At 45.7% G+C, this 22,336-nt stretch overlaps 1 protein-coding gene across 3 annotated transcripts in view; it reads right to left on the reverse strand.

The window, feature by feature from the left end:
• Window positions 1-1,966: 1,966 nt before the first annotated feature.
• SLC15A4 (solute carrier family 15 member 4) overlaps window positions 1,967-22,336 on the reverse strand; it is a 33,463-nt gene continuing 13,093 nt past the window's right edge. For 2 of the 3 annotated variants that reach the window (XM_015431815.3, XM_074008389.1), the window contains exons 3-8: window positions 20,988-21,156; window positions 20,438-20,515; window positions 19,837-20,005; window positions 10,639-10,794; window positions 8,740-8,898; window positions 1,967-3,116 (exon numbers count right to left, since the gene is read on the reverse strand). In XM_015431815.3, coding sequence (XP_015287301.2) covers window positions 2,956-3,116; window positions 8,740-8,898; window positions 10,639-10,794; window positions 19,837-20,005; window positions 20,438-20,515; window positions 20,988-21,156 — 892 coding nt within the window. In that variant the 3' untranslated portion in view covers window positions 1,967-2,955. The remainder of the gene's footprint in view (window positions 3,117-8,739; window positions 8,899-10,638; window positions 10,795-19,836; window positions 20,006-20,437; window positions 20,516-20,987; window positions 21,157-22,336) is intronic. The other variant, XM_065525027.1, reaches the window with a different exon arrangement.

Raw genomic sequence — 22,336 nt, forward strand, 5'->3', positions numbered from 1 at the left:
CCCTGGGTGTGGGGGGCACGAGGCCGGCCCCAGGGACCCTGAACTTGCACAGCCCGTCAGCAAATTCAGGCAGGACGTGCGGTCGGTCTCACCCTGGGGTCACTGACCACAGGCCCGGTGGGTCCCTGTCAGTCTTAAGAACTTTTTCTCCACATCTGCCCGTGACACCGTGGAGAAATGAAAAGCCCTGTCCTGACCAGCTTCCCCGAGTAGAAAGTCGGGGTGAGCATCTTCACGTGGAGTGAGAAGACATTTGCTTCATGAGGCCAACGAAAGCCAGTTACACACACACCAAAGCCTTCAGGGCAGACACGTGTTTTGTGCTTATTTATTCAGTTACTGCTTCATGCTGTAGAGTGAACCTCATCAACTACTCTCTAAATTCAGATGAAAACGTAAAAAGTTGTCTGATAAAAGAACAGGCTTTACTCTCACAGAACACTTCCGACGCCGGATGGGAAAGAGGCTTTCCTTCCCCGCGTCACACGATGCTCCGGGGGACACCAGCATCCTAGAGTGTCCTGCAATATGCCCTGCCACCACCCACCTGGAGGCAGCATCAGGATCCCAGGGCTGAGGGCTCAGGTCCACGAGGCTGCCCCCACGGCAGATGCCAGGCGCAAGTAGTGGGCTGTCACCTACGCTTCTGACCAACGACAAAGCAGGGACTCCCTCTTCGGGTTCAGCTGATTTGCCAGAGCGGCTGTGAGCTCGGGAAACACTGTACTCCCGTGTGCCTGTTTATTATCAAGGCTGTGACGAGGACATGGAGGGACAGCAGGTAGAGCTGTGCAGGGTGAAGTGTGTGGGAAGGGGACCGGGAAGCCCCCCAGGTGTGCCACCCTCGGGAAACCCCCATGAGTTCAGCAACAAGGAAGTTCTCAGAACCCCAGGCCTCTGGGGTTTTATGGAGGCTTCATTACGTAGTCAAGAATTCCTGGAGGTGGGGGAGGGGAGGGCTACGAGTCCCCCACCTCCTATCACCAGGCTGGCTCCCCAAGCAAGCAGCCCCCCTCCTGAGCATGTCCAGGAGCCACCACAGATGGCCTCATTAGAACAAAAGATGCTCCCATCACCCAGGAAATTACAAAGGCCTTAGCAGCTCTAGGTCAGGAGCTGGGGTCAAGGGGTCAAACAGCAAATATGAAAATGCGGGCTTCTCCTAGTGCCCTATCTACAGGGGTTGTGGGAGTTCTGTCCCAGGGATTTAGGGCCCAGACCAAATCTGTTTCTTATCTCATCACGATATCACAGGCTGGTACCCTGATGACTCTCAACCCTTCAACTGACTTTCTGGAGAGAATTTCCCTCGTAACATCAAGGGTGCACCCAGCTAGGAGCGGGAGCTGGCGGGACAGGCGGACGGATGTGGCGGCTCCCTCGCTGTTCACACAGCCCGGGGCATCAGACGCACAACGCATATACTTTTACATTTGATATATCCTGAAGACATGAATTCTGTCTCTGGAAAGTGGTATCCTTCCTAGCACAGGCTTTTCAAAACCTGCCCCACTTGTTTTTAACCTGGGCTCACACCTCCGGCCCCTCTGAGATGCAGTGATACCATCAGTGTCATCTGTCTTCACTCTATTCTACCTCAATTGGTTGAAATTTCCTTATATTTTTCTGTAGTTCTTCTGTACTTTGTATTACACAACGAACAACAACGTGAGGGTTTTTTGGTTTGTTTTTTGTCTTCTCCAAATGCTGAAACTATCCTTCAATGCAGAGGAGGCTGCAGAATCAGCAGACGCCCCGGAGCATCCCAGGGCTGTGCAGCAGCGCCCTTCCCCACCCTCCCCTCAGTTCCCGACTCGGGAAGCTCTGTCTGTGCCTTCCATGCAGCGGGGAGGAATCCTCACGACACCCGTGAGGACACCCGTGAGGACACCCGTGAGGACACCCGTGAGCACATGCCACACCAACAGCGACCGAGGACGAACCACGCAAAGAACCAGCTCACGGATTTCGAATCTGAGATGCTTTTTATAATAAAGTTATGCCAAAAATACAGCAACAAATACAGAAAAATTATTAACAAACGTAGAAGCCCCAGATACATGTACAATAACAGTACAAAAATGTGACCAAACAGCTCAAGTTCACATTTAACACTTCCAATTATTTTTCATTACACTATTTCTGTTTAGAAGAATGTTTTCCTTACATACAACCATGATCGGTCTTTAGTCCCAATCGTACCAAAATAAAGCTATACATAAGCACTGACTAGGTAAGGTAGGAAATACCCTGTGAGTTGCTCTGTGGCTTGAGATGGGACACATGGTCTCAAATGACTCTTATGCATGCCTTGCCTTAAGAAAGAAAAGTAATGTTGATGGTTTAAAAAGTAAGTACTTTTTGAAGCAGCAGATGAAATGTGTTTACTACCAGCCTAAATCAAAGAACATGGCAAGAGCAAGATTGTTCTTAGGAAGGAAACCATAAATATGGCATTTATGTAAAATCCTTGCAGCATCTGACCATGCTTTTATCTTTAAAAAAAAAAAAAAATCCTCACTTTCCTCAGTATAAGTAGCAGTTTATTAATTTTTTTTTTACGGTGAGATCGCATGGCTATGGGAAGCAGGTGATACATTTGTTTAAGAAACTGGGATGCCGACTAACGTGTAGTTTCCCAAGACTGCAGTCTCCATTTGTGGGTTTTTGTCAAAAAGGGAACCCAGCTAGAGGATTCACAGAGACCCTGAATGACAAGCGACATACTCGAAATCTGCAGCTCTCCTCCCGGAGGGCCCAGCGTGCCAGGAGACACGCTGCAGTAAGGCACTTACCTAGCTCCTTTGGATAGAAGGAAAGAAGAAATCAATCCAGGCAACATGCAAGTTTCAGTGAAGGCAGAGTTTTATGGGAATTTAAAGTCTTGCCTGTTCTCAGTGCACCCGTCAGTTACTAACATGTCAGCCTCAGAAACCGCACATGGCCTCAGGAAGGTCAGGCCCTCCCACCAGTGGGCATGCCATTGGCTCTTGATCGCTGATGGTCTCGATGATGGTCATATTTCACAGAAATAATGAGGAAAAGCAGGAGGGTAGCTCCTTGAATAGCAGCCAGAAGAAAAAAGTAATAGTTCAAATAGCAGCCATTAATATTACCTGGAGAAAACAAAAGGAAAGCGGCAGGTAAGCTGCACTGCTACAGGTATTTTTCAAGACTTTACTATTCAATCTGGTTCCTACTAAGGTTTAACTGGAGTCATAAAAAAAGAAACAAATGTTTTCTCTGTAGTCCAAAATACACAAGTATCTTGCTTTCAAAACCACTGGAGAAGCTCCCTGAAGTTAGATACATCTCCAACGGGGGCTCCAGAGGTGGGCTCTCTTCAGCCCCCCACCTGCCCCTAGCAGCCCATCCTCTCTTTTGTAAGGTAAAAGGAGGAGGTTCCCTGAGGAAACTAGAGGAAAGGTAGCTCCCCAGCACTCAGGAAAATCCCTGCGTGGCCTGCAGAGACACATGCGGTAGTGAAGGGGACAGTGTCGATGCAGAGTGTGCCTAAGGCCATGTGACAACGCTGCAAATCAGGAGCAAGGGGACACCTTCCAACCCAGCCTCCTGTGACCGCTAACCCCCCACAACAGAACACCTGGGCAAAGTAAAAAAATTACCTTCCTGTGTTCTCGCCACCAGAAACAATGTTAGCCGGTCTGGTGTTATTTCCTTCCTGCCTTTTCTCAGGCAGTGTTCCTCCCTTCAACTACTTCAAGGGAACTTCCTCCAATTATAGTTATGATTGGCCTGGAACTGTATTGTTGAGGAAGGCAGACATGAAGGTAACAAAAGAGCACCTGACTATCTCCTTGTCGAATCCCGAGGTGAACATCTTTCTAACTTGGCTACAGAACCTGTGCGCTTTGTAGCACCACAGATCACACTATGACACAGCCTGAACATCGTGAACTCCGGATTCACTGCATGGGTCACTGATGGGAAACCACACACCCAACCCACCAGGGCCAGCAGCTGGGCAATGTGTCAAAGGATGAGATGAGCTGGTTTTTAAATGTCTTAAACATGTTCAGGTTTTAGTATCCTCAACCGGACGGATACCTCCGCATACTTTAATACAAAGAGTTAGGGCCGGGCGTGGTGGCTCACGCCTGTAATCCCAGCACTTTGGGAGGCCGAGACGGGCGGATCACGAGGTCAGGAGATCGAGACCATCCTGGCTAACACAGTGAAACCCCGTATCTACTAAAATACAAAAAAAAAAAAAACTACCCGGGCGTGGTGGCGGGCGCCTGTAGTCCCAGCTACTCGGGAGGCTGAGGCAGGAGGATGGCATAAACCCGGGAGGCGGAGCTTGCAGTGAGCCGAGATCGCGCCACTGCACTCCAACCTGGGTGACAGAGTGAGACTCCGTCTCAAAAAAATAAAATAAAATAAAATAAAATAAAATAAAATTCATCTGGGAAAAAAAAAAAAAAGAGTTAGCGTACACTGAATACCCAACCCAGTCCCAGGCACTATGGAGGCATTTTACATGCAACGTTTGCATCCCAAGCAGGCTGGACAGTGCAGAGGCTAAGGCCATGGGCCATGCAACTCAAGTGATAAGGCTTGAATCCGGCCTCTGAGATCTCTGTGCTCAGTTTCCTCATCGGTAAAAGGAGCAGCGTTTCAGTTTCCTCGTCGGTGAAAGGAGCAGCGTCTCAGTTTCCTCATCGGTGAAAGGAGCAGCGTTTCAGAAATCGGCACTCGAGAAGGAGCCTGGACACGGTGAGGGTGCCAGCACCACGCACTACAGTCATAATCCCCCTTTCACAGAGGTCTGGAACTGTCCACTCTGCAAACTGGCATCTCTCCATCAGAGAACAGACTTTGGCCAGCACCGGCTAATATCACCACTCAATGTGGAGACATGGGAACGACATGTGTGCAGAAAACGGCAGGACATTAGCTCATCATGACTGATCATCCAGGACACGTCCAGGCCAAGCCGAGTGTCGCCCTGTGCTCTCCACCACGGCTGCTCCTGCCACCACGGCCGTCCCTCTGTCTCCGTTCCACGTACATCACCTGCCACTGGCTGGAAAGCACTGCTGCATGTTTCCGCACAAGGTCACAGATGCCTGTGGCCGGCAACATTACGAGGGAAGCGAGTGCTTTGGAATCGAGTTGCTCCATTTTCTGCTCCTCTTCAAAAACACTTTCTCATTTGTTTATTTTAAAAAGTGAGACTTCCTTTCTTCTGAAGATCTTTTTAAAGTTGGGTTATTCTGGCACTTCCTTTTTCTATCTGAACATATATCGCATGTTCAACAGTGCATTTACCAAATAAACACAATATAATATGCGTCGGGGCCGGGCGCAGTGGCTTATGACTATAATCCCAGCACTTTGGGAGGTCCAGGTGGGTGGATCAACTCAGGTCAGGAATTCAAGACCAGCCTGGCCAACATGATGAAACCCCGTCTCTACTAAAAACACAAAAAATTAGCCGGGCGTGGTGGCGGCACCTGTAATCTCAGCTACCTGGGAGGCTGAGGCCGGAGAATCATCGCTTGAACCCGGGAGGTGAAAGGCTGCAGTGAGCCAAGATCGTGCCACTGCACTCCAGCCCGGGCAACAAAAGTGAAACTCCATCTCGAAAAAAAAACCCCACACATCTGTATGGTAAGATCTCACACATTTTTGGCCGGGCGCGGTGGCTCAAGCCTGTAATCCCAGCACTTTGGGAGGCCGAGACGGGCGGATCACGAGGTCAGGAAATCGAGACCATCCTGGCTAACACGGTGAAACCGTCTCTACTAAGAAATACAAAAAAAACTAGCCGGGCGAGGTGGCGGCGCCTGTAGTCCCAGCTACTCGGGAGGCTGAGGCAGGAGAATGGCGTAAACCCGGGAGGCGGAGCTTGCAGTGAGCTGAGATCCGGTCACTGCACTCCAGTCTGGGCGACAGAGCAAGACTCCGTCTCAAAAAAAAAAAAAAAAAAAAAAAAAAAAAAAAAAAAAAAGATCTCACACATTTTTAAAGAATGCTCATTCACACCGATTAAAGAAGATAACAACTTCCTGTCTACTAGTAGATTGAGAAAGAGAGCTGCTAATATCCTGAATTCTACCAGACGAAACCTTAATTTTTTTCCAACAGATGTTTTACAATATTCATTCAGTCCTTGCGACTTACCAGGCCCTGTCCTGGGCACTCAACGGAGATGAAAGCCCCAGCTTCCTGGAGGCTGGCACTAGCTGTCACTGCTGTCCCAACACTGGCCTTTGACCTACTGAGACGAGGTTGTCATCAAAGTATCAATGACATCATTTTATGTGCCTATTTTGAAACACGAGTCTCCTCAAATGTACCAGTCACGGAAAACTTCCCAAGCTAAAGCTGGCAGGCCACGTGAACTGAAGGCTGCGCTGTCCTGCAGGAGCGGAGGTGCGGTCCGAGCCCGCCGGCAGACATACACCACGCCTCGTCAGAGTCTGTCTTACGGTGGCATTACACAGGGTATTCGGAAATGCCTAAGTCGCCTGGGAGAAAACCTCCCGTGCATTCCTGGGCGTCTTCACAGACAGAAGGATAATTACATAGGAAGACGGCAAACACTGGGGTTTTGACATTTGACAAGACAGACTCTTGGGCCCTCGGGGAACGAGCACATCTGTCCCGCAGGCTCACAGGCAGGACAGGTATTCACAACAGCCCCACACTGCCAGCATCTGGGCACCCACCGACAGCGGCGTGGATAAATGCCTTGTGACCGCTCATACGAAGGAGCGATACTCAGAAGTACAGGGGAGACACTCACAGATGGAAGTGCTAAGTGAAAGGAGACAGCCACAGTCCAGCACAGGACAGGACAGGGTAACCTGTGGGGGCCAATGCTGGAACAGCACAGGTTTACCTTCTGTGGGGGGCCGTAAACTAAGGAGAGATGCAAGGAGGGCTTCCAAAAGGGCCTCCACTGAGATCCAGGCTGCAAACACAGCAAGCTGCGCTTAAGATTAGAGACCTTTACTATGGTATGCACGTTCTCCCCAGCTTAAATAACACTAATAAAAGGAGCCTGCTGGGAGGCAGGCAAGAAAAAACCAATGTAACAAAACTCTGGGGACTCTCCCTTCACAGTCCTGTGACTTTACAGAAAGCTATTTCCTGTGCCAGTCACGAGACGCTGAGGCAGGGCCTGGGATAAGGGTGGCACAGACACCCCCGGAACATGGCCTGAGAGCTGCTGCTCCTTCCAAGGCCACACAAATTCAGGGAGAACTCTCTCTGAGGAGTGGGCTTCCTGTGGATTTCCCACGTCACAGCCTTTATTTCTCCACCCAGGACGCCAAGGGCTGCTCGACAGATGAGCTCCAACTCTCCTTACTGGTGTGAACCAAGCAGGCTGCCATGCAGCCGAGGGGCACAGCCTGGGGGCTGCTGGCAAACACGCCTCCTTCATGGAACACTTTCCATTCTTGAAAACAACAGACAGATCCTGGCCCACCCCCAGCACACTCGTCCTGAGTGCACCAATGCAGGAAATCCACAACCAACCTGTCAGACAGAAATGATGAATGAAAGGTCAACTATGAGATGTGAAATTAAAGTAAGAATGAGGATTAAATGACTAGAAAGCAACGAGAATGACCAGCCAATCCTTTATGACACATGTAAAGATAAAACACAAACCAAGAACCAGAATCTTCGTCTTCAGAGCTATGGACCTGGTCTTTCTTTGCAGTCTGTCTGTCCCATGTACCACAAGGGGATCTTACTCCCCGGGCTGTCCATCTTCAGGAGAAGGCGAGAATGAAATGCCAGCCCCAAATCCACTTGCCCTCTTCAGAGCAAGCAGCCCTGAGCTGGCCATGGAGGTGGCACCCACAGCCAGAAAACATCGGTGACAAGTATCCAGGGGACATTGGTGGCTTGGAGTTCCGGGCCTTACATTAGGACTCCACAGGTCTACACTCGTGGAAGGACTCTGGGAATTCTGCAGTTTCTGCAGAAAAGTCCCTAAACGTTCATCAGATTCTCAAGGGGCTTTGCAACCTACAAGTGGTTACGTACTACCAGACCAGAGCAAATGCCACATGATTATACAAGAAAAAGTAACGAGGTTGTTTTCGTGGATAAAATATTTTTACAAAGGAAAAGAAAGAAGAAACCTTCACTTGCTGGGTCCATTTAAAAGCATCGTAAACCTGAAGAAAACAAAACTCATCTTTTATGAGTGGTTCTGTTCAACACTCAAGATGCCAACTACTGGTATTAACTGTAAAAACCCATTATCATTGATCACGAGTAATATGTTTATTTTTAAAAGTAACTTACTATCTAGCTTGTCTTTTTCATATCAGAAAAGGTACTGTCAGGAAAAGAAAATGAAAGTACACCACACCCAAGTGAAAGAAAGGGAAGCTTGGGGTGCAGATTCAGCTGCCTCATGAAGACTGTGCTGGACGGGGGTGGAGAAGGTGCCTGTCCGTCAAGGACATCCCCATAAGGAGCGGTGGGTGCAGCAGCTGCTCACCGGGCTGTGGTCAGGGCAGGCTTGGCCCCGGGGATGAGAAGAGAGACTTGCTTGTCTCTTGAAAACCGTTCATGATGTAAGGAAAAGCAGCGATGCAAGCAGCACAGCGCGGTGCTGTGGAAGGAGCAGCGGACAGGCAGCTCGGGACAGGCCATCCACGCAAAAACACCTCCGTTCACTCAACCATCTCCTGAGCGCCCACGCCTCCCCTCACTGGCTGTTTTCAAAAGGGACAGGATGCTGGCTCTTACCAAAGTCTGTGTGGCTGCTCATCCATCCGATGGCTTTGATAGACACCAGCGCCAGCAGTCCAGAACCCACGAACGACCCGACGCCAGAGAAGAAAAAGAACAAGCCCATTATGGCACTCTGCATGGACTTGGGGGCAGCTGAGTACGCAAATTCCAGGCCTGAGGAAAGAAAAGGAAGGGTCGTTTTTGTGAAAGGGGGACCTTAACACATGGGATCAACGCTCTGGCCTAATATGGCAGAGGAAGCATGGGGTCTCCTAGGGACTGAGTCCTGCAGACAGGCACAACCTCTTTCCTTACTAGTGATCAAGAAATCAACGGCTACAGGCCAGCTGTTCATTCTCCTAGCCATTAGGACAATTCCTAAAAAATTCTGAGCAGAGATGGCCGGGCGCGGTGGCTCAAGCCTGTAATCCCAGCACTTTGGGAGGCCGAGACGGGTGGATCACGAGGTCAGGAGATCGAGACCATCCTGGTGAACACAGTGAAACCCCGTCTCTACTAAAAAATACAAAAAACTAGCCGGGTGAGTTGGCGAGCGCCTGTAGTCCCAGCTACTCAGGAGGCTGAGGCAGGAGAATGGCGTGAACCCGGGAGGCAGAGCTTGCAGTGAGCTGAGATCCGGCCACTGCACTCCAGCCCGGGCGACAGAGCGAGACTCCGTCTCAAAAAAAAAAAAAAAAAAAAAATTCAATGAGCAGAAAGTTAAACTCCTCGCTCTCAAGCTTAAAGGTAACATGTGATTTGTTGGCTCTTAGACTTTTGTGTTCCTTGAAGAGATTAAAGAAACAAATTTCCTATATTGTCAAGGAACGGGAGTTTGAAAACAAAGTACACACACTAAACTGGGAAATCTACATAAGGATTCTATTTCAAAGACAATACACTTTATCTTTTTTTTGTTGAGATGGAGTTTTGCTCTTGTTGCCCAGGCTGCAGTGCAATGGCACAATCTTGGCTCACTGCAACCTCCACCTCCCTGGTTCAAGCCATTCTTCTGCCTCAGCCTCCCGACTAGCTGGGATTACAGGACAGTGCCACTATGCCTGGCTAATTTTTTGTATTTTTAGTAGATGCAGGGTTTCGCCATGTTGGCCAGGCTGGTCTCGAACTCCTGACCTCAGGTGATCCACCTGCTTCGGACTCCCAAAGTGCTGGGATTATAGGTGTGAGCCACCGCAACAAGGGCAATATACTTCAAAACTATTTTGGCAGGCCCAACTATAAATTTAGATTTTTACAACTAGACACGGAGATTTGTAGTGTATTCTAAACAGAAGTCCGTTCCATTGTGATTTATTCCCTTTACAAATTCATTAGCCAATTCTGGATGAGTTTTCTAAAGTGAAAACCACCACTGACTACGACCCGCACATCCATCCACCTCTGCATATCACTCATTTTCTCTTCTCTCTCACTCTCAGCAGCCGGACAGATCTGCCCAGAATACACTTGTTCAACCACTGCAGGATCTCGCTAATAGGAAAAGGGAGGCCTGTGAAAACACGTTTCTAAAAATTAGATCTGCTTATTTATGTACATCTAAATGAAGCGCACTGAGATCTGTGAGCTCAGCCCAGCCACCATGGTGGCACGGCTGAGGGCTCCGCTGGGAACTATCCAACCACGACTGGTTTCTTCTTCTCTGTCCTGTGGAACTTACAGGGTAGTTAACAAACTTTCATGAAAATATTTTGCGATACTGTTTTTACACAAAGAAAGGAGAACCTCGGCATTGGTGTGTTTACTTAGCGATTCATATTCTAAACCACACACTGCCAAAAGCTACAGAAGTACTGTGCTGTCCTCGTCTCAACATATTCCAACAGCACAGTGAGAACGCCAGAGCGCTCATGCTTTTGCCTGGACTCAGACACCTCCGGCACTAAAGGTCCTTACCTGCGATACTTGCAAATATCTCGCTGATCCCAATCAGCACGTACTGCGGCACCTGCCACCACAGTGACAGATCGGCCGCATGGTAGACGACGTTGCCAATGGTCTGATTAATGGTTTTCTCTTTAACAAGGTTCAGCCTTTTACTTTCCAAAATTCCTAGAATTCAAAAGTAGGTTAGTGTAATATTCATGTATTAACATTTAGAGTTAATCTAAAAATCTGATGTTTGCTACAAGACTTCATAGCGAACGTGATTCTGATGCATGAAAGGACCATGTCTAATCACAGCTTCCCCCAGGACTAACAGGCCCCCAGCCTTCAGCCTCCTAAGCAGGCTGAGTGGAGGTCATGCCATAGCACACCTATTTCACTTTGGCTTTTTACAGCATCTTATATAAAATCGGATGTCCAGTACGTTTCGTTTAATTCTCAAATATCTGGATTGCTCACCCATACCTCTTTTGTCTCTTATAAAGGGGAGTAGGAGAAAGTTAAATAGTCCTACTGTAGAATTAACAGTAGTGCTATTTTACCTAACAGCAGGTAATGTTGAAATGTTTTTCCAAACATAGCGATACATTGAAGGTGATCTATTTATTTATTATTGTAACAACAAATGATGATGATAATGATGATGATGATGATGTCAGTTTCCCTGCATAGGGTAGGCTTAATCTTTGCAACAAAGTAAGCTGACTTCACAAATCAACCTCTGCTCTCAGCAGCACTGAGATCTCACTGCAGGTGCAGGCTGAGTTACTGGTCATCTGTCAAGTGCAACAGAAAGACAAGAGAAAAACAAGCAAGGGCAGCAGCTGCTACTCTATAAACAAAAATCAACCAATGGAAATAAAGTGTAAAAGCATCTACTTGCAGGTCCAAGTCCTTAGGTTAAAGATACCGCCAAGTTTTATAAAGAATTCTTATTGCAAATCAGGTCACAGGCCCTAATATTTAAACTATATGTAAACATTTTTAAAATGTGAGTATGAAGAAAGATCTGGTCAGAGGGCAATGGAATGAAAATATTAAAAATGTTCCTTCTAAAATCTGAGCATGAGAAAGGACCAGGATGTGATTCACAGGGCGATGAGAAGACAAACTCTGGAATTTCCACCTCAAATCTCAACTGAAATGCCAAGCAAAGTGAAAACATTCTCCAGGATCAAGGTAGAGAGAGACCTTCCAGCCAACCCACAGTTTACTTCCATCAGAAAACCTGCAGCCCCGCCCTGGAAGAGTGTCAAGGGAAACCCAATCCTTCTACTCTGCCCTCCATGGGAGAGACATAAACGCAGACCCAGGCAAGGACAGCAAACTATTTAGAGCCCTTAGTTGCTCTGGAAAGGGGCATCTGAGGGCACCTTAATCAGGCAAGGCTGGTAGTGACAGTAGGGACTGTCTCCAAATGACAGCCTTCCTCCCCAACAGGGCAGCTGACAGCAACCACGGCTCTGCACCCCTAGCCCTGGCATCAGTGCCTTCAAACACCAAGAATGAACTGTGTGGCAATGGCCTCCCATGGACACCCAAGGTCCCCAGCTCCTGCCTGCTCCCCTGGGACCGTAGCTGACTGCAGCCACTCCTTGAATGGGAACAGAACCAATGCAACTCAAGCAGAAATTGAGATCTATTTTGGAAATAAACACGAAAGCTGAAAACCATTTTTCTCCTTCACAGGGAAGGAGAGCCTTAGGACGGCACACCAAAGTGTCCACAGGGGGCAGGACAAGCCAAGGTTGCTCATGTGGACCGTAAGTAGATTTTATAACCTGAATGGGAAAGATATTACTACTGCTACTGGCATAGTTCTACCAGATAACTTGTCTTACAATTCAAGAAAACACAGACTCTGAAGACTAAGGATGAAAAAGGTAACAAAGAAACTAAGAGGACGTTGGCTTACGAGAGACACATATGATGAAATCAAGAATTAGGAGAAGAGAAAATGAGAAAACAAATAAGCCTGATTATCGGTGAGGCTGTTAGCAGAGAGATGAGTAGTGGCAAAAGTGCACGCACAGCCGACACTGCGGAAACCAGGATTGGGACCGGAGCCCCCAGTCATGAGCGAGACGGAGGCAGAGCCAATGGGGAAAGTGACCCTGTCTGGGAACAACTGAGAGCCCTGGAACGGCTGGGACAGGCGGAAAAGCAGCACGGTTCAGGCTGAGTGACAGTGGCATGGCAAGGGGGCACCCAGTAAAAACAAGCATGTGATGCGACGCTGGATAATCAACACAGCAGTCGGGATAAACGAGCCAGATCCTTCAGATAAAAGTCACCCACTTATATCAGTTCAAAAAACAGAAACAAAACTGAACATTACGGTTAATACACAGAACTAAAGCATAATATAACCCAAAGATTATAAATAAAGGAGGGACAGGCCAGGGTGTACCAGACAAGCAATCATAAAGGGAAGAGGTGACAAGAAAATACCAAGAAGAGAGAAAAGGAATCAAAAACCAACATAACCAATAGGTGCCATGTACGAACTGCTCCTTGCGTGATGAGCCGCTTTTGTTGACTGATTCACAGACAGCACCTCATTTGTTATTCACAGTAAGCCGGGGGAGAAATAACGCAAGCTCATTTGGAGATGAGGAGAGTGAGACTTGGAGACAACTGGCAGAGCTGAGGCTTCACACCTGGCTCTCAACGATGCCACACGCACTACCTTCCAACCCAACGGCTGTTTCACTACGGATGACACATCGTATCCACAGAGAAAACACAAATCATGAACTTTAATGCCAATTAAAATACCATCCAGCTGCTAGAATCTCACAGGAATACACTTCTTTTCGTCCTTGTCAGAACAAGTAAATGGAAAAAAAAAAATACAGCTTTGTTTGGCATAAAGTTTACAAACTACAGACACAAATAGAAAGCCAGGCCCCAGACCGACTTCATGACAACAAATAATTACTGAGGCCTACAACATGCCCGAGACGACTCGATGAATCGGACAGACACAAAGATCTGGGTCCTCGTGGAGCTCCGTTCTGACAGGCTTATGTTTCAAGCCCACATAGTGTTTCAGAAAGTGTTCGGACAGGACCTGTCTGTGCCTTCTGATTCACCACAGACCCACTGTGTTATTCTTGGACCATGCACTTATCCACATGGCTTCAGGCCCGCTGCCAGTGTTGGAGTTTAAGACTCCTGCTGTAAAACACCTAATTAATATCGTTGGTAGTATTACAATACATGAATCATCCTATTCACCTACAACACTTATACAGGGTGATATTTGGCCATAAAGGAAGCCTTGAAATCCCCAATGCAGGAATTATAAAAGCCATAATCTCTCCTGACTCAACAAAATTTGCCATCATTAGCAAAAGTATAAACAAAAACATCAATACTGTAAAACTTAAAAATTCTTTGAAATTAGTCTTAGATCAAAAAGAAAACCAAAACCAGTTTCAATATTCACAGAAAACAAGAGAACATTATAACAAATCAAAGCACACGAGAACTGACCAAAGCAGTAATAACAAGCAAATTCATAGCCTTAAATTATCTTTTCATTATTAAATAGACTAGAATAAGTACAAGTGAATGAAAGCCAGGCACAGTGGCTCACGCCTGTAATCCCAGCACTTTGGGAGGCCAAGGTGGGCAGATCACAAGGTCAGGAGTTTGAGATCAGCCTGGCCAATATGGTGAAAGCCTGTCTCTACTAAAAATACAAAAATTAGCCAGGCGTGGTGGCAGGCGCCTGTAATCCCAGCTACGGGACAGGCTGAGGCAGGAGAATTGCTTGAACTCGGGAGGCGGAGGTTGCAGTGAGCCGAGATCGCGCCACTGCACTCCAGCCTGGGTGATGGGAGGGAGACCTTGCCTTGAAACTGAAAAAGTTATCAAATAAATTTCCTCTCAAGAGAGGTAATGGACTCAAGATGACTTCAAGCTAGACAAATGCTTGGAACTCCTTGAGAACAGAAAGATAATTATTGTCCCCTTAAAATATTCTCCTGCCTACAGAGAAAAAGAGTACACCAACTCTTTTTAAGAAGCTATATCACCCCACCAAAACCTGCCAAAAACAACCACAGACCAAGGCCAATTCTAGATACAGATGCACACGTGCTCAATGATACAGCAGCAGAGTCAGGTCAGATGATCAACATAAGCCTCTTTTAACAAACAGGGTTTATTTTCTAAAACGGAGGAACAGTTAAATATCAGGAATCTAATACAATAATATAAATAAAATACATGAGAAGCCAAAGGTAGCCGGGGAGAGATGTAATTACCCTTGGATACCAAAAAAAAAAAAAAAAATCCAACATTCATGCTGGCTAGATGTTTAATGTCACCACAAATACCTACTTTAACAGGCAATGATAAACTTTCAACTTAACTGTGAGCTAACAGTGGCAGTCCCATTAAAATCCAGGATGAGACTAACGTTGAATCAAAGAAAAAGAGAAAGAAAGAGAGATAAAATTATTACAAAGACAGAAAAAGAAACTATATCATTTGAAGACAAAGAATGATCATTTGAAAACAGTTCACTGAAACTCACAGAATTTTATAAAATCCCATATATGAGGAACCAAAAATACATAAAGTAGTTAGGAATAAACCTAACATAAAAGGTAGAGAACCTAAAGAAATGTATAAAACTTTCCAAGATTCCATAAACAAAATTATAGGGAATTTTTTTTTTTTTTTTTTGAGACGGAGTCTCACTCTGTCGCCCAGGCTGGAGTGCAGTGGCACGATCGATCTTGGCTCACTGCAACCTCTGCCTCCTGAGTTCAAGCGATTCTCATGCCTCAGCCTCTGAGTAGCTGGGATTAAAGGCATGTGCCACCATGCCCGGCTAATTTTTGTATTTTTAGTAGAGATGGGGTTTCAGCATGTTGGCCAGGCTGGTCTCAAACTCCCAACTTCAGGTGATCTCACTCGCCTTGGTCTCTCAAGGGAAAATCTTTTAAATGGGAAAAAAAATCCATAAGCTAAGAGATAAAAATTTGAAATCCTTAAACAATCATGATCTATTATGTAACAACACAAAAAAGAAAAACCTATTAGAAAAATGGGTACAACACAAACTGTACACAGAATATAACCGTGTACAGTTATACTCCATGTGGATCCAGGTAAACCATGACTCAGCTAAGACGATAGAGTTTGAAAGTTTTGGGAAAGAATCTTAAACATCACTAATAACATATGTCAAAACAATAATATACCATTTTTCAACCCTTCAGCTAAGAAAAGATTAACAGAAAAAAAAAAAAATCAGTACTGGCAAGGATGACAGAAAACAAGAATTCTCACACACTCCACTCCACCACTTTCAATCAGGTAAGTTACCCTCAGGAAACAGTAAGACAAGAGCATACGAGCTTATGTAAAAGAGTGACAACATGGTCTTGTTTGAAATAAGAATAACCTGGAATCAAATGCCAATTAAGAAGAGTGCTGGTTTTTAAAAACGATATAACATTCAAACACGGAATATGGTCTAGTTGTTAGAAAGCACAATTTCAATGTGTAACTATTGATACGGGAAAATGGTAAGCACACAGAAAACAAGAACAGGTTCTAAACTGTGAGGAGTTCCACTTCTGTTTTAAAATAAGTAATTTAGCCATACCCAGAAAATGTTCTAGAAAGACACAAAAACAGCTGCAGTGGTCACCTCTGAATGGGGGGTTGTGGATGAACTGAAGCCTCCCTTTGGATCTATTTTTAATGACCATAAGTTGATCATATAATAACTTTTAAAAACTTGCTGTAGACCAGTGGTTTTCAACTCTTTTCTAACGAAAGCTCTGACCTTTTTCCCAGAGAAAGGTTCTCGGTTGATTCTGCCTCAATTTCAGGATGTGCATCCGTGCTCTGAAGCCCAGGAGTGACTCCTGCCCTGCAGTAGCTGTGGTGAACACAGTCCCAATGACACAGAAAGTGGGACGGAGCAGATCAGCAGGCGGAGCGATCCAGGTGGACCACCACCCACCTGTGATGACGGAAGGGCCTACAACCCCCCCACAAGACAGTTCAGCTACATATACCACACGCCTTCGTGTCATACAATGACTACGCTTCTTGGGATTTAAGAAGGAACATAAGTAAAAACATTTCACTATAATGATTACTAAAACAGTGCAAACTAGATGCAGCTGAATGTGTCACATGCAAGATTATTAATGACACATTAAGTGATTTTTATAAGCAGGTTACAGAGGACAGTATAAACATGTCACACATCATGTATTTTTATAATTTTTCCCATGTATTTACATAATGTTATTAGTGGATTTCCTTGGGTGGTGGAATCTTGAGAGTTTCTAACTGTGTCTGTGTGCGCGTATATTTTATGTATGCGTGTGTGTATTTTACGGCTTATATGTCTTTTGGTCCTCTTTTTGCCATTAATATGCATAATTTTTGTCATACTTTCATAGCTTTTTTACATTTGATTTTTCTTAATCAGGCTCCAATCAGCTTACACAACAGGATTCTGCTTTTGCAAAACCATAAAAGATGTATGTGTACAGACACACAAACAAGACAGACACCAAAGTATCAGTAGCAAGCAGCTCTGAGGACATTACAGTGGATCTTTATTTTCTCCTTTATGATTCTAAGGTTTCCTCTTCTCCAATGCGCATCTTTTTACTCTTGTAATTTAAGAACAGAAACACAATTTTTTAAGGGGAAAAATTAAATCTAACAAATTAACATACTTTTTTTCTTAAGCTGAGCAGAAGCCCCTTGGACCCGCCCAACTTGCATCTGAACATCTTTAGAGAAAAAGCGGCCTCCACCAGGTATGGCACTAAATGGAAGACCGTGATTTATTATGGGGGTAGGTGGTAAGCTACAAGCAAAATTAAGGTTCTTTCCCATGAAAATTTTGGTTTGCTATGATGGTTTCAAGTCTCTACTCAAAGACCATTAACGTCCCTAAATAATACTCACTAGAGCTGGGAGTAAAATCACATCAAACATGGGCAGGTGTTTTATTAAATTTAATAGACTGTACTCATGTCAAGTTACAAGACATATGTAACTCTTCCCAACTACCGGCAGGTAAAACTTCTTTCCAACACTGGGTCACCCGGGAAAGAAAGCCTTTTTCAGAACGCACACACGCTGCGAATTTTCCACTTCTATGTCACCAATTCAGAGGCTCTGGTGCTGCTGCAGTCACACCAGGTCAGAGCCCATGCCTCATCACGGGCGCCAGCACTCAGTAAGGCAAGCACTGTGCAGAGGCTGTCTGACTCTGGTCAGAAAGTGCTGGACCTGATCTATTGTGGATTTTGCTAGCACTTTTTTTTTTCTTTTTTTTGAGATGGAGTCTCACTCTGTCGCCAGGCTGGAGCGCAGTGGCGCAATCTCAGCTCACTGCAACCTCTGCCTCCTGGGTTCAAGTGATTCTCCTGCCTCAGCCTCCCGAGTAGCTGGGACTACAGGCGCCTGCCACCATGGCCAGCTAATTTTTGTACTTTTAGTAGAGACAGAGTTTCCACCACATTGGTCAGCCTGGTCTCAAACTCCTGACCTTGTGATCCACCCGCCTTGGCCTCCCAAAGTACTGGGATGACAGGTGTGAGCCACCGTGCCTGGCCTGCTAGCGCTTTTTAAAGACAGAACTGAGGGGGCGCAATGGGGAAATCTCAACAGTGACTGGTCTGGCACTTGTATCCTGCACAAACACATATAGAAACCACCAGAGTGGCCTGCATGGCTCTCAAGGCAGCCCACAGAAGTGATTCAGCCATTTATGAAACTGAAAGAGAGGATGTTAGGAAAGAAGCCCAAACCAAGTATTTACTGGAAAAGCCTCCAGAAACCAAGGAGATCTCCTTTCCCACAGGGAGGGAATGAGGACTTCCTTCCTTGGCATCAACCAGTGTGGTGATGGGGCACAGAGAAGGCACTCTAGCCCCAGGGGGAGAGAGAGGTCTGAGGCCAAAGCTGAGCCTGCGCTTTAGGGAGGTAGGACAGACAGGCAGACACAGCCTCCAGTGCAAAGACTTCCTGCAGACAGCCCTTCTGCGTGTGCACTCTGCTGAACTGCAGCCTGCAGCTAGAGCCCTGCGGTAATTCAGTTCTTCTCTGCCTATGCTTATTTCCCCATGTGCCACAGCTCTGGAAGAGAAGCTGAATTATAAAGAAGGCACACAGCAAAAACTTCACTCAGACACGACCTCACTTTAATTATCTATTTGAACAAAAGAAAATGCAATAGTCTTCTAAAATGTCCCAGTCTCTAGAATAGAGATTTCTTAAGCCCAGGGACTAATTTCTTTAAATCTATTAAGTACTATATCAATATGTTCAGTCTGGCAAAAGTAGATGAAGGCTGCTATGAAGGCAGCATTGTTTGAGAATATTAAATTCCATTTCAGCAGCGCTTAACACTGAATTCCTCATAACAGCAGATAATATACAGCTGGTTCAAGAATATCAACTTTTCTTATTATGTAACTAAGCTGTTTTATCATTCAACAATTTTCAAATATTAATGAAGGGAGAACTCCAAAATAACTGAGAAAGTCAGCGATACCCAGCTTTATCAGCAAAGGATAAACAACTCATTTCAGCACATACAAATTACGAAAACAGAATGGAAACCCTCAAAAGGATAACTCTCCTCGTCTGAGTTTAGAGACTTAGGCATTCGTTCTTATGAGGTTTATTTGTAGGGGGAGGAGATGCTGCCCATGAGCCTATAACAATCTAGAAACATTTTTGTCACCAGAAAAATGCACACAGAATTTTACATAAAAAATTCAAAGGACTCACAGACACCCTGACACTTGTTAATAAACCAAAGGTTAGTAATCTGAAGGTGGAATTCTCATCCTCGAGAATGATATAGTACCTTTAATTTACACGAATTCATCTGTTCAGCATTCAACAGCCTAATTCTAAACCAGAAGGTAGAGAAAAACCTCCCTTTAACTCAGTCCAAAAGTCCCTTTTCAGAGCAACCCAATGGTTTTAGTACCAGAAGAAAACTGACATATCCTTAGGAAAATAATCTTCAACTTATTTTAAAGTTTAAAACAAAGGATTAGTGCTGTAAAATAACTGATACACATCCTCTTTCACAGACACGCACTTCCTGAACAACCTGGGGCATGACAGGGCGTCAACACTCTATTCTGAATCCACAACTGCCGAAGTGGGGCCTGAGGAGGAACGGAGCAGAATGCCTCCTACCTGCAGCAAAGGCCGAGCACATGACAAAGAACATGCCCACGGCGATCCTCTTCAGGGAGGATGGGAGCAGGCCATTTCTTCTCAAAATGGGATCCACCAGTTTGTCCTTCACAGGGATGAGCAGCAGGATGAGCACAGCATCAAACATGGTCAGCCAGGCTGCAGGGAGCTGGGGTGAAACACGGGAGGAGGCGTTTACTCCCCGCAATACACCACCCGTCTGGAGAACCAACATCTCAATGGGAGAAATGCATGTAAAGAACAGCTCCTCTCCACAAGGTACAACCTCTTCAGTTTAGAGACAACGGAACTGGGAAAAGCTTCCTTTCTAAATGAATCTGCATTTGCTTTTCTGTGCTTTGAGGGGAAAATAATCAGGTGAAAAATACTAAGTAACGCTGAACTGATGTCAGTCAACCTAATCTAGTAAATGATACAACCAACAAAAAATATTCTCTAAAATAAGTAAAAACTCTATTTCAATAACAAAGGTTTTTGTTGGTGCTGTTAACATTTATAAAACATTTACAGTTGGTAGAAGGAATCCATTTATTACATAAGCCCAAAATGACAATTTTGAGATCATTACAATTGTTCTTACCGTGTGAGGAGTGGTTGTAATATTTGAAATTTCTGGAATCCTCAAATGAAGACTCTGTAAAACATACGTTGTCTGCATCTAGGTATAAAAAACAGTATCATTATATGTGAACCAACTGTGCCCTCAAACACTCTAAGCATCCTGCCCCTCCCCTAAACTAGGCTCTGAGATGCGACAGTAGTGACTCCCAGAAACAGACAACGGCTCAAGTTTGAAAACAGACAGGTCAATGATTTGGTCACTGTAAAGTCCTCTGGAGATCAATTTTGAAAAAGAACAGCCAGTTATCCAAAGGAGAAATTACATTAACAAGAGGGGCCTGGAAAAACCAGAAGCATACCTGTTCTCAGCTTCTTTTTCAGAGAGGCTTTAAACATAGTTAAAGCAGCCAAAATGACTCCATAACTAAAACCAAAAATGCCAGGATTCTGTAGACTCATGGAAAAAAAAAATAATCTAGTCCTAACTACTTTAAACATGGCCAAAACAAGTGCTAGGCTAAGACTTCATAGGAAGATAAAGGAAATTAAACCTGTTTGTCACCACTCACTTGGAAATACACTGTCCAGTAAGGTATCAAAGCCAAGAAAACAGGGACAATCTTGACCAGAGCTTTCACATCTTCCACTTTCTCTTCTGTAAATGGCCCTCCATGAGACATCTTACATGAATCAAACAGACTTTGTTTAGAAGATTGCTGAAAGACTCCAATGCCTTCACTTTGGGAAATAAAATGAAGGAATTAGTTTTCTTCCCCTCCCAGCAATCAATTATTTGGTCACAAATTAAGTTTGGAGGTAAGAAACCAGCTCACTGTATCGAATCTGCTTCAACTCATTCCATCACTTACTAATTGCACACACCCAACACAGCTTCCTGAATTATTTCTAAATGTCACAGAATGTACTGAAACAGCTGACAAAGGGACTTTCTAGTCAAAGTGCAATTGGGCTCCTGTAACTCTAGCGTGGCTGGAAGATCTGTGATGACAGTCTGAACCATGGCTGAGCTCAGCCCCAGTGCAGCTGCCGGCTCAGCAGTCTCCGCGTGGGGAGAGTCTGCAGCTCCACCGACACTGGGAAGGACATCAGCTACGCCACTGGATAGCATATGAAAAAATGCACTGGATTGTGTGAATTTGTAATCAGCTAATTTATCAAACATCAAGACCTGACGGCCAATACCAATGCTATGAATAAAACCCTGCTGGTTTAAACTGAGTCACTGGCAGGACAGAGGCAGGGTTCTATTCTCGGAGGAAAGCTGTCAGCTCTTGGGTTAGGGAAGAGCTGAGGGGGAGGGCAGTGCCGGTGGTGATGACAGGAGGATGTCCCTGGCTCTGTCCTAGGACAGCAGGAAATGGGGAGTGCCCAGTGCACTGCGTCCCTATGTCCTCCCTCATTAACCATGTGGTGTTAAAACTCTTCAGGGCCCCACTGCACAGAGCAAGATGCCTGGGCACAGAGAGCGAGAAGGCTGCCCGAGGTATGGCCAGGACTTGGACCCAGGCAGTCTTGGCTTTACAGCCTGAGGCCCTGACCCCTGCAGGACACCACTACCCCTCCACTCCCTGCCATTGCCCTCATATCTGCGGGTCATAGCAGGAACATGGACCTGGCATTCCCAGGTACTTGTACTAACGAGTTTCACTTACTCCCTCTGGGCCCGCTTCATTATTTAGAAGATGAACAGGCCCCATTAGACAGCTCTGCACTCTCTCCCAGCGCCAAAACACTCTAATGGGGAACAGGCACCAAGGATCTCAGGGGTAAAATGGGAAAACAAAGTGCACACTATTCTCTAAAGCCAAGAAGTACCAGGAGAGAGTTAGACTGTGTTTAACTGTGGGAAGCCAACGGAAATGGCACCTGTCAGTTTTCTAGTTTATTAACTCATGTC

This window comes from Macaca fascicularis, chromosome 11 (assembly GCF_037993035.2).
Source record: "Macaca fascicularis isolate 582-1 chromosome 11, T2T-MFA8v1.1".
NCBI classification, from domain to species: domain Eukaryota; kingdom Metazoa; phylum Chordata; class Mammalia; order Primates; family Cercopithecidae; genus Macaca; species Macaca fascicularis.